General features: G+C 43.6%; 1 protein-coding gene across 4 annotated transcripts in view; it reads right to left on the bottom strand.

Annotated features, from left to right (window-relative positions):
* Positions 1–24045, bottom strand: part of EPB41L4B (erythrocyte membrane protein band 4.1 like 4B) — a 152707-nt gene that overhangs the window by 57100 nt on the left and 71562 nt on the right. For 3 of the 4 annotated variants that reach the window (XM_033237865.1, XM_033237866.1, XM_033237867.1), the window contains exons 13-15: positions 23807–23837; positions 20409–20442; positions 16290–16354 (exon numbers count right to left, since the gene is read on the bottom strand). In XM_033237865.1, coding sequence (XP_033093756.1) covers positions 16290–16354; positions 20409–20442; positions 23807–23837 — 130 coding nt within the window. Of the gene's footprint in view, positions 1–12428; positions 14513–16289; positions 16355–20408; positions 20443–23806; positions 23838–24045 lie in introns of those variants that run through there. The other variant, XM_033237868.1, reaches the window with a different exon arrangement.

Below are 24045 nucleotides of genomic sequence, written 5' to 3'. Positions count from 1 at the left end.
TTTCTGAAGTTTATATATTATCTAGTGTTTCACCATTAAATGTCAGTTTCTGACAAATTCTACTTACCAGGTTAGACGGTCCTTCTACTCTTAGCTTACTACAAGTCTTGAAAGATTAGCACGACTTATTCTCTGCAAATCTGTGCTGTTCCTAAGCGAACACTGCTTCCTTTACTAAGTGCTTATAAAAGACTCTGTTCTTAAACTGTCCTCGGTATTGCAATCCAGCTTATCAGTCTAGTTTCTGGAATTCATTTTCCAAAAAAACTGTCCATCTACTTATCTAGCATTTTCCCAGGACTTTTTCAGAGGTACTGATGCTGACTCAGCAATGACACGTGGAAATTTTCTCAATATTTTGGGAGACTATTTTTCTGAGCCTAAAGACTTGAGCTAATCAAAAAGCAGTAAAATATTTCCTGACTATGCTTTCTCTTATCTTGGACTTCAATTTTCTTCTGTTTGTTCTCTTCACTCTCTGCAGTTAGCATAGTGACTAGCTTCCTTGTTGAAAAAGAAAAAAATTGAGTAGCTCTGCTTCTGCCAGTTAGTCTCACGTACCATCCTCAAAACTGGGTGTCATTAAATTGCTCATCTTTTTGTTCCAACCAAAGTGAGCATCTACAAAACTTTGGAGTCCTTAAAAAAAGTTCTGTGCCCCTTTGTTTTTGATCATATGTTCCACCTTCCTCCTCTTTAAAATACTATTACAAATTGTGGGTTCATCTGAGAGGACTGTAAAGCCTTTCTCTTTTGGATTATTTTTGCTTTCTGAATTCACAGCCCATGTAAAAATATTCCCTTTTAAGTCTATTTTCTTTGACATTTTGAAATTGGATTTTCTAAACAGTAAAATATATATGCTGTGATTATTTCACATTGCGTACCTGTTTCAAAACATCTCATGTACCCCATAAATATATACACCTAATATGTACCCACAAAAAAATACTTTTAAAAAAGAGTATCAACAAGAAAAAGAATATGTGGAGAATTAAGCCCTGGATTTCACTCATTTCGTGTTGATTCTGAGATGTCAGGGTTTTTTTCTTCCATGGATCTTGTTACTTACACATTTCCAATGCACTCTTCCTTGCTGACCAGAATTTACAACAGTAATATCTGCAGTGTTTCTTCTACCTCCTAAGCAACCAAATCATCAGCCAGTCAGGCCAAGAAATCAACAGATTCCGCGCCTTTAACAGAATGCCCATGTCTGGATGGTCAAGAAGTCCTCCATAGGTATGGTGCCAGCTGATGCAGTAGGAAATGCAATAAACATCCCCTATCCAAAGTCCCCTGCATCTCATCTGGATTGCTCAGTGCACACATATCAAGTGCTGCCTGAACTCAGACTTACTCATGAGCTGTTTATGTCACGTGTCTTAACTCCAAGTTGGAGTTTCTGGCGGCGGGATCAGTGTATATGTAGCCCAAAGAGCAGACTCACGGTAGCACACAAGTTCTCCACACACCTTCTGGAAGAGCTGGTTGGGACAAACTAGTTCCTATTTTACTTTTAGCCTCAATGGGGACAATTCCATATTCCTAATCAGAACTACCACATCAGGGATAAGCTGACAAGACCTCAGTAGAGGTTTCCAACTGGTAAGTCTCAGAAGGGTTGCAAGTGGGCTGAACCATTTATTCTCCTTGGAGTAAGTGGACAGGACATGGGGAGCCTGGAGCTTCAAGCAGCCTTGTCTGCCTGTCTCAGCATGCTATACATCACTTTCTATGTGTGCCAAGGACAAGAAACAGTCAGGAAGCCCTGCCACTAGTCCATACCCAGTCCATTCGCCCGGAACTGTGGCTCTCCAACTGGGACTCTTAGCAGAATTCACTCACGTAGTATGTTTTTACAGCAGATGGTGTCAGCCAGAATCATACCTCCTGACTGAACACCAGTGCATTAATCATGCTCTTTAAATATTCACAGAGGAAAAAGGCCCAAAAGCTAACATTTTTGAGTACCCGGTTAACTTAATCTTCCAACAACCATTTGAAGAAAGGACAATTATTATTATCTTCATTTTATACGTAAGAAAAGAGGAGCAGAAAGACCAAGGAGCCTTCCTCAAGTCACATAGCTAGTAAATGGCAGAGCTGGGATTTGAACCCAGGTAACCCGGGCTCTCTGAATTGCTAGGCAATATTTCTTCGCCATATGTTTGAAAGGAGCAATCTAATGACAAAAAAGGAACACGCATTGGCACTTAGCTTTGGCTTTGCTGCTGTTTGCCTATGTGACCTTAGGTAACTCACTTTACTTATCTGGGTGGCAGACACTGCATTTTTGGACATTAAGCATTCGTATGCCAGGAACTATACAGCTCAATGATATAATTTGATCTGTGCCATGTCTGACTGAGAGATGAGAGAAAGTACAATTTACTCATTCTGGTTTCCCAGATAGCTGTCGCTTATTTCAATTTTAATTTGGTAGAGACTAAACAGACTGACACATTGTTACATGTTCTTATTGAATTCAGGGAAAGCATACTATTTGGCAGCAAGTACAGTATGTATTTGAAACACTGTACTTTTTTCATAATGGATTTTCAAAGAAAATTGTATCGACATCTTAGAAGTGTGATACATTATGAATGTTGCATCTATTAGGGATGATTTCTTACAGCAACTTAGTGGTCTTATTTCTAAAAAAAAAAAAAAAGTCTAGTGAGAAGGTTGACTCTACTTCATCTTTCTCTTCAGAAAAGGTCAAAATTGGCCACATGTGGTGGCTCATGCCTATAATCCCAACACTTTGGGGGGCCAATACAGGTGGATCACCTGAGGTCAGGAGTTTGAGACCAGCCTAGCCAACAATCAGGGTGAAACCCCATCTCTACTAAAAGTACAAAATTAGCCAGGTGTAGTGGTGCACACCTGTAGTCCCAGCTACCCAGGAGAATGAGGTAGGAGAATTGCTTGAATCTGGGAGGTGGAGGTTGCAGTGGGCCGAGATCGCACCATTGCCCTCCAGCCTGGGTGACGAGTGAAACTCCGTCTCAAAAAAAAAAAAAAAAAAAAAAAGAAAAGAAAAGGTCAAAATTGCATTTTTTGGGGGGTGTAGTTTAGATTCCTTTATAGAGACTAATTGGCACAAAACTTTTCCAATTTGTATTTCTTTCAAGAAATGTTCCAAACAATGAACTTTGCAAGCAATTCTGGTGTTAGCACGGTTGATGTATGAACCCATGCTAGATGGGGAGCTCTTGATCTGATGATGATTAGCTACCTGGAGCCAAAGATGGCATCTTCTGTGACATACCAGCACTGCAGAGAAGCACAGCAGATGTTTATTCACTTAGTTTTAGTGCATTACATTTTAATTCTCCTTAGGTAATTTATCAAATACCTATTCATAAAAGTTTCACTTTAGTCATGAATTCCCTACTTGTTCCTAACTACATTATGTAGTCTCTGCAAAACTGCAGAGTAACATCCCACATCCTAAGGAGTGACAAGAGCCTTTGGGGTTCAGTAGTTCCCGGGTCTGAGTCCTGTGTGAGGTAGGACAGGATACGTGCTTCCATCTTTGAGTCTCAAATTTTCTTTTGCCAAACAACTATCAAATGATTTCAATAAATAGGTGTAAGCAGGTCCTGACATTTTTCTTCCAGAAAGGCTGTTTTGTTGTGATGCTATTCTTGCTAGGTTTTGCAGTGGCTTCCTCATTGTGTGTGTGTGCCTTCACAGGCGTCATGTGTGTGCATTCCAGAGAATTACTATTTCATAAGTTGGTCTTTGCTCAGAGGCTCATGACCAAGTTTATTCAGTATTTTTCTCATCTAAAGTAAAAAAAAAAAAAAAAAAACCAAACAATACAAATATAGTCATTTTCCCTTACAAGTCACTTCTAATAAGCCGAACTTTCCCATCTGGGTTTCTTTCTTTCTTTTTGACGGAGGATCGCTCTGTTGCCCAGTCTGGAGTGCAGTGGTGCGATCTCGGCTCACTGCAAACTCTGCCTCCCAGGTTCAAGTGATTCTCCTGCCTCAGACTCCCGAGTACCTGGGATTACAGGTGTGTGCCACCATGCCTGGCTAATTTTTGTATTTTTAGTAGAGACGGAGTTTCACTATGTTGGCCAGGCTGGTCTCAAACTCTTGGCCTCAAATGATCTGCCCCACCTCGGCCTCCCAAAGTGCTGGGATTACAGGCATGAGCCACTGTGCCTGGTCACTTGCAGGTTTCTCACAAAATTTTTTTTTTGCCTCTCATTTCTGTGTTCCTCTGCCTTTATTCTTTGTTTTTTCAGGCAGCAAAAGCATTAACAGACTTGCCCCTAACTACTTCTTTAAATACATCCTCAAACGGTATTATATGAGCCCCCAAAGGGACAGTAAGACAAAATAATCATTGTCACGAAAGCTCAGCTGTGAGTGTAAAATACTGTCCACATAGCAGATTCTTTGTCATCCTATGCACCCTGACAGAGCTACGGCAGACTCAGGAATAAGCTGGGAAGTGTTATTTTTCCACTCCCCAGACGCCATCCGGCTCACTGAATGAATGAAATTAAAACATTATTCATCCCGGAATGTAGTTCGGGTTAGATGAATAAGATGCATAATCTGTTAAGAGTAGGTTTTAGACATTCTAATTGCACAAGACACCAGTGTGAGCCAGAGTTGGAGCTGAACACTGGGTACGTGTTTCTAGGGTAATACAGATGAGGATTAATTTATTTTGGTATTCGTTAGTGCTTAAAAATCTCATCAAATGATCCTCTCTCTGTTCCCCAATTCTTGCAGGTTTTTCAGAAGCTTCTATTATGAACATTCTTAGTTCATAATAAGCCTCCGAAGTCGTAACACTGATATGAATTTTAAGGGCTTGGTGGTTTAATTCCCTTTAATACAGTGTCCATTATTCAGCCAGGGAATGAAGCTGGTTGAGCATTAGCATAGCAACACCTCTTGCTTTTGAGGTCTCAGTGCAGAACGTGGATGTTTAAACCATTCACCATTCAGTAGGGGACGATTAGCTAGGTTTCTGTGGGTTTCTTATAACATGAGCCTACAGGGATGTTCCTCTAATTATTCTAATCCTTTTTTAGTGGATGGCCTAGACTACAGCAGTTTTAATATTTTAAATTCTGCAGCCTTTCATCCAATAAAACCACAGGTGACTCTTGGGATGTGGCTGTAATTTTAGATCCAATATATCGGAATTTTAATTGTAACTAGAAGTATATCCATCCTTCCTTGATCAATGCACCAGGGAAATTCATGATGTCTGGGTGGGTATCTAAGAAGCCTGAGTGGGAAGTTCTCAATACTCTCCCAAACAGGAAAGGAAACACAGATATTAGAAATCAATTCCTTTACCTTTGCTATCTTTATGTTGCCCACATTCCCTTTTTCGGCTCTGCAGGGCAGTATCGTGCTGATTCTTACCTGAATTTCTGGAAACCTACTTTTTTTTTTTGAGACGGAGTGTTGCTCTTGTCACCCAGGCTGGAGTGTAGTGGTGTGATTTAGGCTCACTGCCGCCTCCACCTCCCGGGTTCAAGCGATTCTCCTGTCTCAGACTCCTGAGTAGCTGGGGTTATAGGCATGTGCCACCAGGTCCAGCTAATTGTTTGCATTTTTAGTAGAGATGGTTTTTTTTTTTTTTTTTTTTGAGACCGAGTCTGGCTCTGTCGCCCAGGCTGGAGTGCGGTGGCCGGATCTCAGCTCACTGCAAGCTCCGCCTCCCAGGTTCACGCCATTCTCCTGCCTCCACCTCCCAAGTAGCTGGGACTACAGGTGCCCGCCTCGTAGCCCGGCTAGTTTTTTGTATTCTTTAGTACAGACGGGGTTTCACCTTATTAGCCAGGATGGTCTCGATTTCCTGACCTTGTGATCCGCCCGTCTCGGCCTCCCAAAGTGCTGGGATTACAGGCTTGAGCCACCGCGCCCGGCCAGAGATGGGGTTTTGCCATGTTGGCCAGGCTGATCTTGAACTCCTGACCGCAGGTGATCCACCCACCTCGGCTTCCCAAAGTGCTAGGATTACAGGCATGAGCCACCACACTTGGCCTGGAAACCTACTTTCAAAAAAATGTCTGGTAAATATCAACTCATCCAAGCCTTTCCTTTCTTCACTATTACAAATACTAAGATAACATGGTTAATTGTACTTCATCAGCCTGATCTTTATTAATGAGCATGACTCAAGAATAGGGGTTTCAGATGGTTCACAGAAAACATACAACAAACGGTGTTTAGAAAGACGAAAAGGTGCATAGCCTTGTTCATAGAGAAATGTAATTAAAACAGAAATTCTGGATTTTACCTATCAGACTAAGTTAAAAAAAAAAAAAAAGCTAGCAAAGGCTATGATTTGCTTCCTGTGAGGTCACAGAGACACTGTCATAATTGCTGGGGGTGCCTGTGGGCTGGGGGGAGTATAAACAGGTGGAATATATTTGGAGAGAAATTTCATTAGACAATATCCAACTTAAATATGCACATACCTTTTGACCAGGATGCTACTTCGAGGGAATTTATTCTACAGGTAGATTTGTTCAAGTGCACAAACACAAGGTACAAGAATGGCAGCACCACTGTAACTTGAGGGAGTTGATGCAGCTTAAACGTCCATCAATATTGATTGGTAAAATAAATATATGCTCTTTATACATGGAGTAGCTCTAGATTGACAAAGAGAAATGCTAACAATGTTTGCTTCCAAGGAAAACTAGGGAATAAGAAGATGGAAAGGAAAAGTAACTTCCAGTTATTTGTGTCTGAATTTTTACTACTGTTTGTATTACCTATCTTAAAAAAGGCACCAGGCTAGGTGCAGTGGCTCTCCCCTATAATCCCAGTATTTGGGGAGGCCAAGGCAAGAGGATCGTTTGAGCCAGGAATTGAGACCAGCCTGTGCAACATGGCAAGACCCCATCTCTACAAAATTTTTTTAAAATGTAGCCAAGCATGGTGGTGCATGCCAGCTACTCAGGAAACTGAAGTGGGGGGATCGCTTGAGCCCCGGAGGTCGAGGCTGCAGTGGGCCATGACTGCACCACTGCACTCCAGCCTGGATGACAGACAGAGACTGTGTCTCAAAAAAAAAAAAAAAAAAAAAGGGAAAGAAAGACAGACAGACAAAATGGCAACAAAGCACAGTGGTTCCCTTTTATTACTAACTTTCCACTCAGTCTCCTAATAGTTAAAATCTTCCTCCAATTCATCTAAAATGAAATCCCAAATTAGACAAGGAGGGAATGGAGCAGACGCTCTGTTTCAATTCTCCAAGCCTCTGAGTCCCAATCGTACCAACAGAATGGACTCTCAGCCATCTCACCAATTCTTTACTCTATGCCAATTCTGCCATGTGCAGATGGGAAAGCATTGTGCACATTCTGCCTGGACAGTTATTTCCTAGTATTCTCGGACAGAAATACATTTCTATTTCTTTTTTCTTTCCTCAAAAGATCCCCATGGTGTTTCTGCTCTGAGTTTGTTAGTTTCAAAGAGACATGTCTTTATATATGTGTTAATGCTCTTCTATCTGATCTTTCCTTTGGCACCAAACACCCCTTTCCCTTGCTAAACTTAGAATATACATCTCAAGCCATCAATCTATTAGATATACCATTTCTTGAACTAGACTTTATTATTTTTATTTTTTTAGATGGAGTCTCACATTGTCACCCAGGCTGGAGTGCAAAGGCATGATCTTAGCTCACTGCAACCTCCGCCTCCCTGGTTCAAGCCATTCTCCTGCCTCAGTCTCCCAAGTAGCTGGGACTACATGCATATGCCACCCCGCCCGGCTAGTTTTTGCATTTTTAGTGGAGATGGGGTTTCACCACGTTGGCCAGGCTGGTCACGAACTCCTGACCTTGAATGATCCACCCGCCTCAGCCTCCCAAAGTGTGGGATTACAGGTGTGATTCACCATGCCCGGCCTTGAGCTATTTTGAATCTCTTTGGCCTGTTTCCGTCCACATGCACAGCTACGACCTTACATCTCAAAATCCACTAAAACTTTTTACCAGCTAGCGTCAAACACTGCACTGCACAAAATGTCTTTTCTGTATCATGTCATTTATTGATAATTCTCTTATCAGTGAGATGTTGGTAAATTCCATCTGGGGATGAGGAAAATGAGGTGTCCAGAAGAAACTAGTCAAAGGTCCCATGGCTAGTAAGTGGCAAAGCTGGGATTCAAACCGTGTGAGATTCCAAAGCTTCCACACTTCACCTAATCAGGCAACTATGGGGCTCTTCTCCCTTGATAAAACCAGACTACCACACTGTGGACACTTTAATCCTTCTCTCATCTGGCTGGCAATGTCTTGCCATTTTACTTCTGCAAACTTCCACCTGTTTCCCGAGCCACCGCGCCCGGCCGAGGATTTCTTTTGCTAAGTCTTAGCCCAGGTGCTTAGACTGGTGTATACACACGCCCTGTCCTCCAACGGCTGGAATTCACTAGTCCCCTGCTTCTGAAGTGGGGAGGGCAAGAACACAGACTTGGTTTGATAGATTGTAGGGGACAGGTTCCTGATGACATTAAAGCCATATAAAGAACCAGTAGAATGCTCACATTCTTCTGCTTCACCTTGGGCCTAAGGAAATGCAAAGCTTTGCTGAGCAGACAGATCTAGTTACGTATTGTGATGCCTCCATCCATTGACTTAACATCATGACTATTAAAAAAAAAAAAAAGAGTTGACCTCTACTGAGAGTTAAAATTGAGGCATTATAATAATAAGGATGAACACACAAGCAGAGAAGTAGCTTTGCTTTCCCAAAGAGAAAAGCAAACCTGGACTGCCCACCTCAGACTGTCCTGGGCTCTTAAAATGCAGGGTCTGGGGTCTTACCACTGACCATTTAGAATGCAGCAATCCATATTTTTAGTAAGTTGTCCAAGCCATTCTTTGACTCCCTAATTTTGGGAGAAGTGGGCCTATTTGCAGAACTATTGAGGATTTCTTTTTTTTTTGAGACAGAGTCTCGCTCTGTCGCCCGGGCTGGAGTACAGTGGCCGGATCTCAGCTCACTGCAAGCTCCGCCTCCCGGGTTTCCGCCATTCTCCTGCCTCAGCCTCCCGAGTATCTGGGACTACAGGCGCCCGCCACCTCGCCCGGCTAGTTTTTTGTATTTTTTTTTTTTGAGACAGAGTCTCGCTCTGTCGCCCGGGCTGGAGTGCAGTGGCCGGATCTCAGCTCACTGCAAGCTCCGCCTCCCGGGTTTACGCCATTCTCCTGCTTCAGCCTCCCGAGTAGCTGGGACTACAGGCGCCCGCTACCTCGCCCGCTCGTTTTTTTGTATTTTTTAGTAGAGACGGGGTTTCACTGTTAGCCAGGATGGTCTCGATCTCCTGACCTCGTGATCCGCCCGTCTCGGCCTCCCAAAGTGCTGGGATTACAGGCTTGAGCCACCGCGCCCGGCCGAGGATTTCTTTTGCTAAGGCTGAGCTGATTGTCCACTTTACGTGTCTTTTGATACCCCCAGAGTTTCTTAAAATGTGCCATTTCTCACGTGCAAGGGACCTTTAACAGTGACTTGCTTTTTCTCTCCGCCCCCTTACGCTTCGCCTCTGCATCTGTCCACTGCCTCCTGTAACGAGACAGTGGAAGCAAATCACCCCGGACCAAAGTAGGGTATTTTCCTGGTACGTTTGGAAGACTTGGTCAGCCAGGGAATTGATTTAGAACTCTAAGTTTGAGAAATATTGATCTGAAGGGATCAATATGGCTGTTCAGGGAGTTCTTTGATGAGCTAAGATTTTAAAGGACTAGTTAAAAGCTGTAAAGTCAAGGGCAACACAAAGGCTCTGTCATTACTTGTGTTCAGAGCGGGACAGAGGAGGCCGGAGTCACTGACCTGGAAGGATGGTGCATTAACAGGCAAGAAGGACTAAGGGGAATTCCCACACTGTCCTTATTCCTCTGTCTTTGTGGCTAAAGAGAACCATCTTCAATAGAAATGATAGACCAATAAATGAAATAGGCAAAAGGGTTTTGAAGACCAAGGTAATTAATTACCTGGCAGGATTTAGAGATTTCTGGCATGAATTACATCAATCAAATGACAACTGTCAGTACACTGTTGGATGTTTTGAGGGACCACAGAAACATGAACAGATGATAAACCAGTACATACCTGAGCTTCACAATGTAAAAGTTAATTCCATTAATTATGGAATAGTGAGTATGGCTTTATTGTCAAGTAATATTCCAGAAGACATTGTTCATTTGTGAGCTCTTCGGAAGGAAGTCCATAGAGTGGATTGTCTCCAATAAGCAGTGGTTCATTAAGAATAATGTCCAATCACTGCTTCTTTGAAAATGGGACCACTGCTGAATGATGCCTGTGTGGACAGGATTTTTAGACTCGGGGAGGGGTGGTAAGGTGTGGGAGAGGGTTACTAGACCACTGGAGGGGTGTGTGTGGGGAGAAGGCAGTAAACAGCGTTATTAGATCACAGGTGATGGAGATGAACAAGGTTACCAGCCCTGGTGTGTGTGTGGGAGGTATGGACAGTTATGACTGGTGGTGGTGATGGTGAAGGGAACATGGTGACCAGGCCACACTGCTGTATGGACAGTGAGCTACCTACCGGTGTGGTGGTAATGCAGATGGACAGGGGTTACTCGATGGCTGGAGGGAGTGGATGGGTTTCTGGGTGAGCAATTCGACTTCAGTGGAGTGAACTATTCAACATTATCTAGCAGTCTCATGGAGATGTGGATCCCCAGGGCTGCAAATGGTGGGATGAAAGGTGAGAGACAAGAGAGCACAGTGGTTGAGACCACAGGCTCTGGAATACAGGCTGCTTGGTTAAACTCTAAGCCTGAGCTTCCTATGTATGAAAAGAGGGTATTACCCATCTCACAGAATGGTCAGGAAGTGAAGTGACACATGCAGAATCCAAGGCCTAGCATTAGATGACCAGGCCCTATATATTAGTGCAGATCAATGTCTACCTACCGGGGGTTTCCAACGTCACGTGGCTGGACTTTCTTCTGCCCTGTACAGCATGATACCAGTGCCTCAAATGAGAACACAGTTGACACACTGAGTAATATTCAGATGGTGAAACTGAATCTAGAAGTCACATGGTGGTCAATGTCCTACGCACAGTACGATGCCCCCATACTGGATAAGGTTGTTCAGGTATCTTCAGACCAGCCCAGAGATGATGTGTTATTGCCTGTTACCTGGTTAGACATCGCCTTTCAAATGAATGTGGAATAATCCATTTGCTGAGCAGACATTCATGGAGCACCTGCTCTCTGTCAGGTGCTGGGGAACAAAGGCAAGTAAGACACAAAGCTCAGGCTGATGCAGTGTACAGGTTCCAGGATGAGATAAACAAAAGAGCCTATTTTAATACAAAGCTGTAAGTGTGACGTTGCTATAGATGAGGGTAGAAAGGGAGGGGGTTATTACTGGAACACAGAAATTAACCCAGTTTGCAGAGGTGGGGCCGTCAGACAGTCCCTAGAAGATGTCTGGGCAGAGGCAGACATTGAGCAGGAGTTAGGGGAAGAGACAGGAGTGACAAAATTCTAGGCAGAAGGAACAGTACTTGCAAAGGCATAGATGTGAGTAACAGCAGGGTGTGGTGCATGCCAGGAACCACAAGCAATTTGGCATTGAAGAATTTTCAACAGTAGGGTGAGAAATGGGGGATATATGCTAGAGCAAGAGGACGGAGACACAAGAGTGGTGAATTCCACAGAGAGGTCATTGGACTTCATCCTCAGGGTAATGGCAAGCACTGCAATGGCACAGGCCAACCGTGTTTTAGAAAGACCACTCTAGTGACTGGGAGGAGCATGAGCTTGTCAGGAGCAACTGGAGTCAGGGAGATCAGGAAGGGCACCTCTGAGCCAGAGAAAAGATGCTCCTGTGGGATCCATGTCAGTAAGAAGAGAGAGGAAAGCCTAAGTATGAATACCAAGGCAGAGGTGAACAGACCTAGGCACTGTTTGGATATGGGTGGCAACAGGGAGAACAGCTGTATATGATACATACATTCTTACTGTGGGTAAAAAAGTGAATTCAGGCAGAAGAAAAGTTTTGTGGGAGGAGGGTAAAAGATGACCAATTTGATCTTTGATAGGTGGAGTTTGAGGTGTACACAGGATACCCAAGTTGAAATGTCAGTCCAAAAGTTCACAGGACAGTCTGGGTTACAGAGGATGGTTTCCGAGTCTACAGCATTATAGAATCAGGACAGAACGAGAAGACCTGGGTAGGCTGTGGTGAAAACAGCAGTGAGCAGAAGAAAGACCTTTAGACAACATCAAAATGTAATGACAGAAAAGGAGACTGAACTGGTCAACTGCAGTAGAGAAAGGTCCACTAAGTTAAGGAATGAAAAGTGTATACTTCATTTAACAATCAGGATGTCATAAGTATGCATACTGGTGAGGCTTCTTGGTTGCAGACAACTGAAACCACTCAAGTTACTTTAAGCAGAGAGGTATTTATTAGAGGGTATCAGATGGCATACACAATTTCCAGGAGCCCACAGATAAGGGTTTGGATGCCTTCCTGCCAGGAAGAGCACAAATAGCCAGGACAAACATCCACCTTTACAGGACTATTACTGGGGAAATCCCACTGCCACCACTTCTCTCTATTCTGCACCTGTGATAGGCAGGACAACCTTCACCAGAGTTGCCCCAGATGAAGAAAGGCATCAGCTGCTGTGCCTGTAAGAGCCACTCTTGCCAAGAGCAGCCTCATTCTAAGATGATCTTGCTCCACCCACCTAACTGAATGCTCACCTTCAGACTTGAAAAAACCACCTGTTCTGTTACCGAGGTCATTCACAAATGAGACTTCTGCATAGCAATAAGAATCAATAAAAAAAAAATGAAGATGGAGTCAAAAAAAAGCAAGAATAATCTTTATTCCTTGGAAACACATTTGTAAAAATGCTATCAGTAAGATGAAAAGATTCAGAACACATTTAATTGTATGCAGCACATACACTGAGGATCAGAACGTCTGCTAAAATGGAATACACCTGTAAACAAATACCTTAGGGAGAGTTTATAGGCGGTCAGCTCCACTGTGCAAGGTACGCAGCTGATACCTTCTTGCTGAATAGATTTTTGCGGTAGCCAAAAAAGATCAGATTTTAGTAACAAAAGATCTCAAAGGATGTCAAACATTTTTTAGAGGGCCTAACATGGGCAAAATTACAATTACATACATAAAAATGGCACAAGAATCAACTGATTTCACAGAAATACTAATAAAACATTTTAGGTCTATTATTAAGAGAAAAAAATGTTTGACTCAGGGCTTGAAACGGGGGAAATAAATATTTTGGTACAAGCTTTAACCTACAAGACAACATACTGATTTCTGCGTCTACCAACAGACTAGGGCAACACCCATCTCATCCTACTCTACAGAATGTTTTGGCACAACTTCAAGAAAACCTTATATGCTTTCATTTGAGCCATAAATGATCCTGACTGCACGTTGCTTTTCAAGAGTGAAGTCTAGGGTAAAAACCAATCCCCTAATTCTGACAGCGTGTATTCACAATTATGTCTTCTGAAATCATGCAAGTTAGCAGCACCAATCATTAAGACATTAAAAATTATTCTCATACTTGAGCAGCAAATTCTATCAAAACAAATGCTATGCAATTTAAGATTAGTACAACTGCTTAAATTCGAAGTAGCTCAACTGCTTTAAGATGTGAAACTCAAAGTCCCCTTGTATTTATATAACATCTAATAAGTTATATACTTTATTTAGCTTCCGAAAGGAGTAACTCTCTGTCAAGGAAGTGGGTATTGCAGTTTTCCTTGTGATAAAATTAGTTTGAATGTCTATCCTCAACCTAAACAAAGTGAAATGTTAACAAATTCCAGAATTTTAGAGTTGGAAAGGACCTTGGAGATCACTTAGTCCAACCCTCTCTTTTCAGATGGGGAAAATGAGGTCAATGAAGAGGAAATGACTTATCCAGGCCACACTAGGGAAACTGGACCCTAGCAACCTCAACTTCTACGATAGGAATACATGCTGAGCAATCTTTCCAAGCTCTTCTGGTTTTATTTGCTCCCATTAATTAAATAACAAAGAACATCAGGTACACAGTAATATGATAAACATAGACTTTGACTCCAATTTTAAAATCAGAAAATCAAAATGATTCCTGAGCCTTTAACTACCTTCATTTTAATGAGAATGCAGTCAACAGTAAATTATAACAAGCTATAGTGGTTTTATCTTCAAATATTTACATGGACACCGAAAACACCCTTCAGGACTACTCCTTAAAGACACTCGTACAAACACATCCATCCATGTGAGGCCAAGACACTTTTCATGGAATGCAATGAAACTATGAAGGTGAATGGAAGAGAGATGCTTCAGTCTCTCAAAGTGCAGTCATGAGTTTATCTCGATACATCATACTTTGCATCCCTCCTAAGTTCTTCTGGTTCTGGTCGTGGACATAATCAAAATGGCTGTCATCTCCACTGGCCGATGCTTTCCAGTGCGACCTGTCATCCTGAAAGGATTGCCTGTTTTGTTTGCAGAGCGAATGGTTAGTGGGAGAATGCAAGAAAATGCAGAAATGTAAGTGAAACAACACAAGCACAAAGGAAATGGGGCAGGGGGAGTCATGAGCCATGTGAATGGGGATAGCTATGAATGGAAATGAATGCATTTCCTACGTGAGAATTTTAAAAGTTCAGATGCAGATCATCGATGAACTTCCAAGCAGAGCAAGCATCTGTCTATGGTCAGTCAAGTCATCATTTTTCAAAGGGTGTCTCATGGTCAAGTCCGTCCAGAGAAAGCTAAGTGAAGGTGGAAAATGTTCCTTTACTACAGGGCTGCTTGGAGGTTTTATCATGCCAGTGTGTGCCATGAACGCCTCAGGCAGCATTTGCCAAAAGTGTTGGACTAACAAACTCTGTTTTCAGGGGGTATCTTTGCAGAGGTTGAAAATACACAAAATGTTGGGCCCCACCCCATAGATTCTGATCCAGTAGGTCTGGGGTGGGGCTGAGAATGTGCATTAACAAGCTTCCAGATGACACTAAAGCTGCCAATAGCAGGCCCACCCCGGAGAGGCACTGTTTCCAGCTTTCCTCAGAAGGCCTGCTGCTAGGCCATGCCTCAGAAGGAAACTAACATGATAAAACAGACAGTGATAAGCACAAACTTTTGTAAAAACAATGTTAATTAAAATAGCATTTCTATAAATCTCTTCTGCTTCTTATGTCTGAAGAATAAAGCACCTTTGAAACACAGCATGATTTAGAATTATTACTCCACTCACCTAATTTGCTTTAAAAAGTTAAGTGACTACCAAGTGTTTATAAACAATCACACTGTTGGGTTACAAAATTCCCCAGCAAACTTTTTTTTGGCCTTGCTCTAAGTGGGTTTATTTCCATCATTTTATTCTCCATTTCTCAGAGAAAGGCTAGCAACCTCACCTTTATGCAAACTGAACTTGCCAACCATGTTTCTGAAATAGCTTCACACATAAACACCAATTAAGACTGATCTAAAATTCAAATCTTAAAAGGAACATTTGCCTTCACAAAGCCAGCCTTAAAAAAAAAAAAAACCTCTCAAGCCTAACTATAAACACAGTCCAGCAGATGTCAGTTGGCTTAGAAAGGATTATGGTAGGTTGGGGCCAAGGTTGGCAAGTGACAGGCCTCGGCCCAATCCTACTGTTTTTCTAAATCAGTTTCATTGAAGCACAGCCATAGCCTCTCATTTATGGATTGTCTCAGGCTGTTTTCAAAGTACAATGGCAGAGTTAAGGAGTTGTGACAGCGACCACAAAGCCGAAGATATTGACTGCCTGATCCTTTACAGAAAAACTGACCCCTCAGTCTAGGGAAAAAATATTGATTGCCACAAAAGGCAAACCCATTCCCCACCCCCCCCAAAAAAATCCTTACAAAAAAAAAAAAAACCCACAACAACAAAAATCCCCAAGCTTTCATCACATTTGAAGTAAACAAATTCTCAGGACAGAAAAATGTTACTTAGAAATTTTCAGTAACTTCTTGAACATAAAACTAAACCGAGAATATATGAGATCAGAATGATTTTTTAAAATCAATTCATTTTTTATTTCACAAAGCACACCTTTGATACATCCACACGCATCACTGGCTACCTTTGCTTTGAAAATTTATTCATCTCGGCCATGACAATGCACCCCTTAAGGGTTGTTACTGATGCAGACTTTCTACTCCTAACTAGGCAGAATCTGAACTTTTCTAGAGAAAGGAGAGCTTTTGAAGGTGCAGCTCTGGAAGCACCAGCACTTACCTGACATTTGGAGAGTGAGGATGCCACCGGGGCTGGCTAGGGTGGATATTAGGATGATACTGAGGCTAGAAATAAAACACCGAACTTGATTATTTGATGACCTTTTAATTTCAATGGTCCTCATTCGCTTTCTCTGTTACTGGCATCCACCCGAGGGGCTGGGGGACTATGAATGGAAAGGCTACAGACCCTGGCTAGGGGATGGATGTTTCCCAGGATGATCACGTTTCCCCCTTTGACAAAGGCTGGGGGCTGGAACCCAGCACGGGTTCTTGCCCTCTCCAGAGGCGGCTCCCTGTGAAGGGGCTGGGAAGCTGCTCTTAGAAGGTGACAGCACCTGCCTTGAAGGGGGTTGTCCGGAGTACCAGGGACAGGCTGTATTCATCTCCCCAAGGGAAGAGGCGGAAGGTGTCAGAGAGATGGGGAGAGTGGGAGGCAATTTCTCTCTTCAGAAACAATTTTTGTCATTGCTGAAAATGACAATGACCATGTGGAGCAGTTACATCTGCACGCAGGCAAGGACTGGACAGGGATGCTAAGTGAAGCAGCAGGGCCGTGGGTGAAGGTTTTTTTCTTTCTCCCTGGTTTATGCAATAAAAATAATCTTCTAAAATGCAATCCAAAACAAAATACCAAAACAAACAAAACCATCCAGAGCGCTTATCATCCTGATAAAACGGGAGGGAGAAAGGGAGAGAGTTTGAGAAGAAGGGATGAGGGGAGGGAGGGAAGGAAAGTAGGGAGGGACAGAAGAAAGAAAAAGAAGGGAAGGAAGAAAGAGAAAGAAGAGAAGGAAGGAGGCTGAAGGTTGTCTTTTTAAAAAAATTTTTATTTTTGACAGAGTCTTGCTCTGTCGCCCAGGCTGGAGTGCAATGGCAGGATCTTGGCAACCTCTACCTCCTGGGTTCAAGCAATTCTCCTGCCTCAGTCTCCTGGGTAGCTGGGATTGCAGGCGCTTGCCACCACACCCCGCTAATTTTGAAGGAAGTTCCATTTTATAAAGAGAACACAGACCCTGACCAATGACTCACAAATGGACAGAGGTGCAGCCCTAGCCGGCTAGGTAGCAGCCTGCCATTCCACTTCTGGCCTGCAGAGGGCAGTGGTCCTAGACATCAGCAGAAGTCAGCGGCTTCTCAAGGCTCAACCTCCCAAGGGGCAAATTAGGCCTTCCTGACATTTAAGTCACTACAGTCTTGCCACCGTTACTCTTTTAATTATTTCTTCCCCTCCTTCTCGGGATGCTTTGGTCAACAAGCAGTGGCCTGCTCTCTGGCACAGAGAATTCTCAGCAGTTCTGTTCGTTCCATTTTCATGGACCTGAGATGCCCTCCCTGCCTGTTCTGTATTCCAGCAGCCTTTCCTTTCTCCTTCAAAGACGCCTGTCAGCAAGTGGACTCTGCAGCCCCCGGAAGGACATGCTGCAGGAAAAGGAATCCGGAGAAAATACCTCAGTAGCAGGATCTGGGAACTGACCAGGGCTTTAGCATCTCCCTGGTGCAATCTCTGAATATTGCTCCTTTAGGGGGTACAGAAACCCACAGAGTTTAGATGATTTGCCCAGAGTCTAACTGTTCCAGGTGTTTTGATCACATAGACAGGCCCAGAATGAGGTTCCATTCATTGGCTGTTCAACAATAGAGAAAGGCTGACCTAGAAATGGACCCTCTATGTTTTTCTCTGGCTTTAAACACAGCCAAATCAGATTCATCAGAGAGAGGTGGGAACCTTAGCCATAGACCTGGAAAAAGATTTTGGAAACTTCCTTGGTCTCCTCTGGCAATTTATTCACATTCTCAACTGTCAAGGAGTATTTTAGTGTTAACTCAGCTGGTTCTCAACTGGTACGCTCATATCCCTCAGAGGACAACGGGAAATGAATGTGTGCATGTTTGCTTGTCACAGTAACAGAGAAAAGGGAAGCTAATCATCCTGCAATTCCAGGGACAGTCCCAAACAATGAAGAACTCTCCCTCCCCAAATGCCAACAGTGTCCTCATTGAGAACACAGAGATCCATCCTTCGCAGCTGGCTGACCTTGCAGTGCTTGAAATAAGATAAATGCTGCAACACCATCCTCTTGAATACCCTTCACGGTATTCACATGCCGATCAGGCCACTTCTCAGGACATTCTCTTCCCGGTCAATTTACTCCCAACCCTTGATAGAACAACACAAGACCTCTAAGACTGGCAAGGTCCAAAGGACCCGTGGTTGCCAATGAGGTTGCGATAACAATGCCTAGATGAGTTTCAGTAGATCTGATTTCAACAATTGCCTTGATGTTCACTCTAAGCAGAAAACGCACAGTGAGAACACACCCCAGGGCTATGGAGAGAGGACACAGGCAGGGCTGAGCTGCTTTGCTTTTCTAAATTTTTTTTCTCTCCTTTAAGCACTGATTACCTATCCATTACCTGTCCCCTACAACTTTTCAGTTACTCACACCTGAAAACCCCTTAACAAAAAACAATCAAAAACAATCAGTGAATAAGAAGATTCAAGAACCCTGGGCCGGGCACTGTGGCTCATACCTGCAAACCCAGCACTTTGGGAGGCTGAGGTGAGTGGATCACTTGAGGTCAGGAGTTCGAGACCAGCCTGGCCAACATGGTGAAACTTTGTCTCTATTAAAAACATAAAAATTAGCCGGGCATGGTGGCATGCACCTATAACCCCAGCTACTTGGGAGGCTGAGGCAAGAGAATCACTTGAACTCGGGATTATTTAAAAATAGAGATGGGGTCTCACTATGTTGGCCAGGCTGGTCTTGAATTCCTGGGCTCAAGTGATCCTCTTGCCTTGGCTTCCCAAAGTGCTGGGATTACACGCATGAGCCACCGTGGCTGACTCTTTGACAGACACTTTAATATACTGATAGGAAGCAAAGGAATTCCAGGCAGACGAACATGGGCAAAGAATGGTGGGAAGAAATTATGGGACAACAATTATGCAATTTCCTGTGAGCTGAACATATGGAGCGTGATGGGAGTGGTGAGAAATAAATAGAGAAGTTGGAACCAGGTGGTACAAGGCTGTGAATGGCCAGAGAGAGCCACCCACGGTGGCTCAGGAAGAATGTGCTTGATCCAGGCCGAGCTATAAACCACACCTTTCATGCTACCAGGCATGGGTGAGCTGGCAGGCGGCACAGGCCCTGGTTGGCCGTCCTGAGAAAGAGCAAGATGCCAGCCATGGAAACGTACCTGCGCTCCTGCTTGCAGCCGATGGGCCTAGCACAGTGCTTTACAAAGAAGGTTCTAGAAACCACGGACTATTCGTGTTAATGAGTTCACCACCACCAAAAAAATGGGAGAGGCTGAGGCCAGTGTTTTTTTAAAAAGATATGAAGGGGCTGAGACTAGTGTTTGTCTTTTTAAATAGATGAGTTCTCACTGTGTCGTCTGGGCTGAAGTGCAGTGGTATATGATAATAGCTCACTGCAGCCTCGAATTCCCAGGCTCAAGTGATCTTCTCGCCTTAGCCTCCCCAAATAGCTCGCACTACAGATGTACACCACTGTGCCAGCCCAAGACTAGTTTTTTTTTTTTTTTTTTATCGGGGTGTGAGAGGGGAGCAATTTGCAAATAATCTGGGAAACAATAAATTAAAAAAAAATAAAACCTGTCTTTCTTGCAGGATTTCTCAGTACTTTCACACCTCAGTGGACACTGTAAAATCCAAGAAGGGGAATGAAAGATGCAACATTTCCCAAACACTTGACCAAAGCATCCTTTCCTGAATGCGCATTTCAAGGGACTCATGTTCCCTAGGCCTAAAACACGTTTTGACAAAAAGCTGCTTCACTGGAACGCCACTAAGGGGCTGTGTCTGGCCACCCAGAAACTTAAACATAGGTCCCTGATGCTTGCCAGTTGACAAGGTTAAGAAAAACAGGCAGTTCAGATGACCAAGAAGCGGCAGGGGTCAGAAGGAAAGGGCTCTCCTCTTACCATTTTCTCAAAAAAACAAATATTGTTATTATTTCCTCAAAATCTGATTATAAATATGACTGTTCATTAAAGAAAATGTAGAAACTTTACGAAAACCTTTTTTTTGTTTTATTTTATTTTTAAAATTTTCCTTATTTAAAGAAAACATTTAAAAGCAGTTTCTTACCTGGTAATTATGGACTTCTGGATTTGTTTTAGAGCTAAAAAAACAGAAAAAAAAAAAAAAGAAAAATATCTTAGGTTGTAAAGTGGCATTATTACTGATTTAGTCAACAATCATGAACTATTGCTATGTGCTATATACTCTAATAGAAGCGTCCACATAATGACTTTTTAAAAAAATATATTGGCTGTTTAAAAGAACATATAACAAGGAAAATCACAGACAGCCACTTTCACTCATCCCTTTAGAGCTCACAAACAGAAACAGTAGGAAATATTCCAGAATGCAGCCTCGATGTCCTATTTTGGTGGCAAAAAAGAGGTCCTGTTTCAGTGGGGCAAACCAAGTAATTTCACTTCCATTTCAGGCCTGCCCTGGCATTGCTGGGACATCCCACAACACTGGCACCAGAAGCTCCAGTGATGCACAGAGCTTCTTCCCACTGCAGGGGGAGGCACAAGTCCCTCCTGAGCATCCCTCACTGGGTACTGTGGTGGGAGCCACAAGTGGGTCCCCTTGCTATTAAAACACTGCCAACAATCTGGCCACCACTTTGGAATGTTCTCTCCAAACAAGACTCTGTACTGGGAACTTCACATCTGTTATTATTTAATTCACACAACTAGGCTATGAGGTCAACAAATGTGACCACCTCATTTTACAGATAAAGGAACGGTTGCCTAATAGAGAGTTGGGAAACCTGCTCAGGGTCGCCTGGCTGGTCAGTGGGAGCCAGGGCTAGAATCAACATCTGCAGAATCCTAAAGCCTGTCTTCTTTCTGCTAAACCAACTTGGCTCTTAGAGGGACTGAGAAAAGGCTCAAGGCTCCTCATGCATGATCCTATTTCGATTGAATCTTTTTGTTTGTTTGTTTTAAGAGATGGGATCTCACATGTTGCCCAGGCTGGTCCTGAACTCCTGGGCTCAAGCAATCCTCCAGCCTCAGCCTCCCAAAGTGCTGGGATTATAGGCATGAGCCACAGTGAAAGGCTGATATGATCTTAAATGTGTGTATATAGATACATATGGACAGAGGAGGCAGCCATTATTGCCAGGAGGTGTGCTTGAAATCAAGTGTTATTGCTGGCTTCTCCAACACTGAGAAGCAAACAGATCATCGTTATAAGTCTTGCTTGGGGTCTAAATGGTTCTGTGTTCCGGTTTTCGAGGAGGACCAGTATACAGATCTAGGCTCTGGGCCAGATCACCTCCAGCTGGACTTCATCAGGTAAGTTAAGTGTTCTGCAAGGTGCTATTTTTCTAGTAGTACCTCTGGAGCCCAGAGCACAATTTCATCCACGGCTCCCATAGCAATCCTACTCACCCCGGGATCCCACAGGCTGTGAAGAGCAATTGAACAGCTGCGAACAGCAGTTATTAGCTCATTTGTTCCTAAAGGGTATATTTACCAGGGCTTTTTTTTTTTTTTTGGCAGAATTTTTTTTTTTAAGTTTGTTTTGGTTCCCAATATATAATCTCCACTAGATGCTAGGAGGAAAATGTAATTTTATTAGGGAGAAACAAGCAAAACAATCACCACCTTAGACAGCAAAGGAAAGAAATTGGGGCTGTAACTTACAAGCCCCAGAGAATTAAAAGGAAGATACCCCGACAGGCTAAGAAAGGTACAGATACCATGTGGCATACTATCTGCCAGAAGGATCCCAGAAAAGGGGTGAATCTAGCGACCTACAACTTAACCCCATCCAGAATACTGCAACCTCCTCCCACCCTCCGGGGCAGAGGGCGACAAAAAGCAGTTCAACTGGACCCCGAGCCCCTTCATCAGATGCTGAGAACAAAACCCAGAGACAAAAGGCAGAACGACACTGAAAGTAGGATTTGGAATCAGAGATGTGAGGTTGAGTTTCCGGCTGTGTCATATGAGGGACCAGCTGTGTTCTCTAGAACCCTGGGTTCCTCGAAGGTGCCCTGGAGCTACGGGTGGGAGGAGTGGCAGAAGAGCAGGCAGAATCTGGTCTCTCCCTCCCCACTCAGCTCATCCAGAGGACCTCCACATTTGTCTGTTCTGTATGTTGGGCTTTGACATCAGGTTTCTTCTAGAGGGTGAAAATCAGAGGGTAAAACAGTTTGGAAAAACACTGATCTAGCCCAGCCTCCTCATTTGCAAAAAAGAAGACAGAGGCCCAGAAGTAGGAAGGCCTGTCTCCAGAGCTGGGTTAGAACACAGCTGGTACCTAGAGGGAGGGCTCCTGATGCCCCAGCCAGGGCTCTCCTCGCTAACAGGGGTATCTGCAACCCGTTCCACCCCGTGCCACGTTCTGCCAACTGTCCTGACAGTGCATGGCACAGTCAAGCTGTGTCCATCTCAAAGACCACCCTCTCAGCTGCCTGGAGACCTGTGCCCAGGATGACTGAGAGGCTAACGAACCTGGGCTACCTACCAGTGGCTGAAGTTCAGACCAAAGGTCCAAACAACGCAAGTCTGTGGTTCTCTCACATGACAGCTTGTCTATTTAACAAGCCAAAACTCATATAAGAGAAGCAGTTGTTTCAGAGAGAGCAAGAGAGGTATATGCCGGGCAGACTCACCTGGGCAGCTTTAAAAACAAGCTATATGAGTCCCACCCTGAGAGACTGATTCAATGAGCCTGAGGTGTGGCTGGGGAGGATGTTTCAGATAATTATAGCTCACCAGATCATTCTACTATACAGACAAGACCCTGGACACCTGTGCCAGGGAAGAGGCCCGTAAAAACTACACACCCCTTGGGCCAAATCCGGCCCACTGATATTTATAAGTAAAGTGTTATTAGAATGCAGTCACATTCGCTCATTTACATATTTCCACGGTGGCTCTCTAGCTACAACAGCAGAGCTGAGTAGCTGTGAAAGAGACAGCAGAGCCTGCAAAGTCTCAAACATGGACTACCTGGCCCTTTACAGAAAATGTTTGCTGAATCCTGTGCTGGCAATTTTCACTCTTGTGATAAGTTCCTTTTCCTGCAGGAATTTCAGTAAAGGTGTTTAATGTCTTCTATGATGTAAAACCTGCACGTCACTGAGCAATCTAACATCTGCTCTCATCCAGCTTTAGCTCACGAGCATGGCCTTCCTCTCCCAGCACTGCCTGCCACGCCATGAGCACAGGGTGCTGTGCACAGGCCTCTACCTTTCCCACCCACTGTTATCATAAAGCACGCAGCTACTCAAATAAAGCAGCTGTGTTTTCCAAAAAAACCAAACTGTCTTGGAACATTATATTGTGTACTTATTGAAAGCCACGAGCATGGAATAGCCAGGCAGCAGAAAAAGGGGAAAAAAAAAATTACCAGATGACGTACTTTCTGATTTCATTGTAGTAAGGAAAAAGTCAACATTGTAAACAAATACGATCCTTAGATAGGAGAGCTGTGCTCTAGAGCTCAGGGACACTCACCAGAGCTGGGCTGCTATCACCGGGTTGCTTGCTGTAAAAGAAAAACAGAAAGTTATGACATCTTAGAGAACTTTATCACTTTCACCATGCAATGACAGATAATGGCCACGTGAGACTTCTACCATCACAGAGCCGTTCCAACCCCAACCCAGGCAGAATTGCACGGTGGCTACTTCTCCTTTCCTCAGGGAGAGTAAACCATGACTCCCTCTGATTCACTCAGCAACCATCCACTCAGC

The sequence above is a fragment of the Trachypithecus francoisi genome, unplaced genomic scaffold, assembly GCF_009764315.1.
Source record: "Trachypithecus francoisi isolate TF-2019V2 unplaced genomic scaffold, Tfra_2.0 Lachesis_group16, whole genome shotgun sequence".
Classification (NCBI taxonomy): Eukaryota; Metazoa; Chordata; class Mammalia; order Primates; family Cercopithecidae; genus Trachypithecus; species Trachypithecus francoisi.
This window is presented reverse-complemented; position numbering and strand designations above follow the sequence as displayed.